At 38.8% G+C, this 4,685-nt stretch overlaps 1 protein-coding gene across 2 annotated transcripts in view; it reads right to left on the bottom strand.

Moving 5' to 3' along the window:
* The window catches only part of LOC106870749 (Fanconi anemia group I protein), a 98,477-nt gene that overhangs the window by 53,461 nt on the left and 40,331 nt on the right, over positions 1–4,685 (bottom strand). For both annotated transcript variants that reach the window (XM_014916943.2, XM_014916944.2), the window contains exons 10-11: positions 4,164–4,256; positions 1,183–1,319 (exon numbers count right to left, since the gene is read on the bottom strand). In XM_014916943.2, the coding sequence (XP_014772429.1) occupies positions 1,183–1,319; positions 4,164–4,256 (230 nt within the window). The remainder of the gene's footprint in view (positions 1–1,182; positions 1,320–4,163; positions 4,257–4,685) is intronic.

The following is a 4,685-nucleotide window of genomic DNA, read 5'->3' as shown; positions in this document are numbered from 1 at the left end:
GTTGCCAGTGCCCCTAGACTGGCTCTTGTGTGGGTGGCACATAAAATACACCATTTTGAGCGTGACCGTTGCCAGTACCGCCTGACTGGCCTTCGTGCGGGTGACACGTAAAAGCACCCACTACACTCTCTGAGTGGTTGGCGTTAGGAAGGACATGCAGCTGTAGAAACTCTGCCAAATCAGATTGGAGCCTGGTGTAGCCATCTGGTTTCACCAGTCCTCAGTCAAATCGTCCAACCCATGCTAGCATGGAAAGCGGACGTTAAACGACGACGGCGACGACACCACATCGACACTTGTTGCAGCCCAACAACATGTGACACCATCACCATTTGTAGGTGAGATGATGATGTCACTATACCAGAGTTGAGAGCAGTTTTGTAAATATTTACAGATATGCATGGAGAGAGAGAGACACACACACATAATGAAAGATGGACGTAGGAAATTTGTCAGGAAAACAAAATGTGAGCAGTAATGGGAAGAGGGTGCAGTGGAATAATAGGAAGGTTAATGAAGAAAGTCTTTGTATGGAGAAGATGCACAGTTGCCATAAAGTCTAAAGTTACAAAGGAAATTGATTTTCGCAAATGCCATGGAGTAAATAATTTCTGTTACCTAGGTGATCTAATTAACAGTGGAAGAGAATGTTCTGAAAATGTAGTTACTGTGATAAGAATAAGATGGAAAACTCCAAGAGTTATTATCTCTGTTGGAAACATAAAACCTCTCTCTCTCTGTCCGAATGAAAGGCAGATTGTATGATGCTTGTGCACACACAGTAATGCTCCATGGTAGTGAGACACTGGCCCTGAATGCAGAGGACAAGCAAAGACCAGAGAGGAATGAAGCTAGTATGTTCTGCTGGATGTGCAATGCTAGTGTTCATGCATAACAAAGTGCAAATGTACAGAGAAACATGAAGTACAAGAGGAATCAGGTGTAGTGCACAAGAGAGAAGACTTCACTGGTTTGGTCATTTGATGTGTTGGGATGAGGACAGTTACATAAAGAAGTGCCAAGGCAAGTGACTGTCCAGTGGGATCAAACCAATCAACAATGTCCTTGTGAAGAGAACTTCTCAACCCCACACTCTCATGCCTTATATTTTGAAGACTGCTCATAATTTACAAGAAACCAGTTCTAACTAATCAATAAATGTGTCAATAAACAAGAGTTTACCTGTTTTCTATGATTTCCAGGACAAATGTATCAAGCTTAGGAACAATAACAATATTCTTGTGTAGCCATGTACATCGCTGCTGTTGTTCAGCATCACTGAAGCTCTTCAAGATAATACTCTTTAGCAAAGTAAAGATCTGTTAATTTCCAAGGAAAAAAAAAAAAATTAACAAAACTTTTTTTTTTCCCAAAATTTCACATTGTTAAATTATTGAGTAAAATAACAAAATCTCAATGAGGAAATAAAATATTTAAAAAAAACCCTTTATTTCATGGATGGAATTTTTATTTTGTTTTTATTTTGATTTGCTTTGATTTTTTAATGATTACAATTCATCATAGAAACCATTCAAAAACAGAAAGCTGTTGTCAGTTAAGCAAACAGTGTTATGTTTTTGATAACAGTCATCATCATCATTGTCGTTTAACTACACCAGACTTCTGTGTCTGCTTTAGCACGGTTTTTACAACTGGATGCTCTTCCTAACAACACCAACCACCCTGCAGATTGGGCTGAGTGCTTTTTACATGGCACCAGCATAGGCAAGGTCCGTTTTGGCATGGGTTTTACAACTGGATGCCCTTCCAAATGTTAACCCCTTTACAGTGTGGACTGGATGCTTTTTAAGTGGGGCCAGCCCTGGCAGGGTCATCAAATAGCTTACAAGACAGGAGGGAACCTTTGAGGAAGTGACATTGTGTCAGATGATGAAAGGTTAGAATGAGAGAGAGAGAGAGACAAACAGGTGTCTTGTTGTAAAGGAGATAGATGGTTACCCAGAGAGAGAGGGCAAAAACAGGTGTGCTGCTGTAGAAGAGATGCATGGATACCTGACCATTGGTAACCATAGTGATTTCTAAAGTAGGCACTAAGTATCTGATGCTTAGGAAGAGTACAATCGACCCCAGTATTTAATTGGTGCTTCATTTTATCATCAACTGAAAGTGAAGGATGAAGAAGGCAGAGTTAGAACTGCAACACTCTACCAACCCCAATAATAAAAGTATTTGATTTGAAAAAGTACCGAGGGAAAAACAATGAGAAGACACTGAGACCAACACACCTTAAACTTGGTGAATTACTTAGTCTCCGACCAAAGCATCAGTCTATTTTGCTATTGATTTTGGGTACAGGCATTGATCAACCCTCTCAGACCCTGAATGCCTCTGTCTAACTTTCCCCTCCCACTGGGCTCCTGAGTAAAAAAAAAAAAGAGTAAATAGTTGCATTCACAGCTCAAGAGTAAGAATTGCTTACTTCTCAACTATTGTATTTGTTCACTGAAGGCAAACTAATTGTCGGAATTGCAACAAGAATTTAGTAGGAGAATAGCAATAATGAGCCCATCTCAAAACTATTGTATTTGTTCACCCGAATCACTACCTTCCTCATCACATTCTCCAGTCTCATTGTCCAAATCACTCTCATTGCCTGCCTAAGGGTAAACTCTTCAACTGAAGAATAAACATCATCAATAAACATCATCTAGGCCTTGCTCATTTACCAGATGAAGTGCTGGGTTCATTCCATATTTTTTTCAATAAAAACAGTTATGGGGGAACACCATCAACAGTGAGTCACTAACACATTTGGCTACAAAGTTGTAATGTGATAGGCTGTCTATTTTAGTGTTTTATCTCCTTTTTCTACATGAGTGTCTCTCTTTATAACCACTTTAATGGGAATCTGGTAGAGATTACATCTAGGCTATTTTCCTGCTAAACTGGAAACATGGTGTGATAGGGTTGAAGAGTTGCACTTTATCAACAACTGACTTCATGTTGAACTCAATATCCACAGCAATGTTTCCAAACATTTTTAGAGTACTGCATCTTTTAGAGAGTCAATATTTCATTTTTTAACCAACTTTCCAGACCACTGATGAAAAATGTAAGGTTAGATTTTAATAATTTTACTTAACCATTTATTGTTTATGGAAACATAATTGTACAAGAGCCTCTAAAATTATGTTGTATCTAGGGAGGGTCATTATGTCAATAATAATAATAATAATAATCATAACAAGAGCACTCAGAGAGTGCAAACCTCTGCCAAGGCAACACCAACATCCTCTCAACGATTAGCCAGAGATGATTTTTTATAATGAGAATATCTGAAATAAAGTCGACTGCTCTCACAAACGAGAATACTAAAAATGAACCTGACCACTCTCAAATATTAAGTAAAATACAGGAAAAATAATCCAGAATCATTGTCTGGTACCAGATCGACCCCAAAATCTAATCAGTTCACACCAGTCACGAGACCAAACATCCCTGAAAGTTTCATCTGAATCCATCCAGCAGTTCTTGAGATATCTTGTCCACAGACAAACAAACAAACATGACTGAAAACAATACGTCTACTTTCGCTAAGGCGGAGGTAATAATATTAAACGCTGACTTGTTTGATTTTACTCATTTATTGTTTGTCAATTGGTTCGTTATGCTAGCAACTAATTAATCAATCGCTTGTTTGATCTGTTGGTTAAACAATCATTCAGTTTTTCAATTTCCTCTTCTTGCTGTTGTTGACCTCATCAATGACAAACCTTTCTTCTGCAGGTCTGCTTTGAATCTGAGAATTAGTCCAGTGTCTCTATGTACATGTACAGGGTATAGAGATGTGGGTCACTTATGAGGGAAGGGGAAGAATCAAGGAAGTGGGGGATGTGTGTGTGTGTGTGCATGCAAGTGGGTATACGTGCTCATGTCTGCTTGCAGGTGTGTGTGAGTGTCTCTGCTTTGACCATCAGTGACCTCTTTAGGGACCTAGTCTCTCTTTTTCATGTCAGCTTTGCTTCAAATCTGCCTGTTTGTCATCAAGTAAAGCTTTATGGGTGCATTTGAGTTCCCTATTTCCAAACAACATTACAAGGCATAGAGTGTAAAGCACCATTGCTAAGACAGACAGACAGACAAAATGCCCTTACCATTGGCTCTGCTCCTTGATGAATGCAAGATGCAAAATATAAACTTACCTGATCTTTAAAGCGAAATACTTGACCAATGGTCAAAGACATAGCCAGCACAAACGGAGTCAAAGACTTCATTGTTATTGTTTGCAGTTCCATCTGAAAAAAAAAAAATCTAGATATAAATTTTAATGGATATAATTAAATGTATTAATTTACATTCTTGAAACATATCTGCCTTATAAAATTGGAAGTCCTCAAAAAATAAAGTCTTTACTAACGTTCTCAACACTGATTGACTACAAAGATTATAGCTATCATTTTCCTTTCATCCACCAAGTTTTTAATAATAATAATCATCATCATCATCATCATCGTTTAACGTCCGCTTTCCATGTTAGCATGGGTTGGACGATTTGACTGAGGACTGGTGAAACCGGATGGCAACACCAGGCTCCAATCTAATTTGGCAGAGTTTCTACAGCTGGATGCCCTTCCTAACGCCAACCACTCAGAGAGTGTAGTGGGTGCTTTTACGTGTCACCTGCACGAAAACGGCCACGCTCGAAATGGTGTCTTTTATGTGCC

The sequence above is a fragment of the Octopus bimaculoides genome, chromosome 2 (genome assembly GCF_001194135.2).
Source record: "Octopus bimaculoides isolate UCB-OBI-ISO-001 chromosome 2, ASM119413v2, whole genome shotgun sequence".
NCBI lineage: Eukaryota > Metazoa > Mollusca > Cephalopoda > Octopoda > Octopodidae > Octopus > Octopus bimaculoides.
This window is presented reverse-complemented; position numbering and strand designations above follow the sequence as displayed.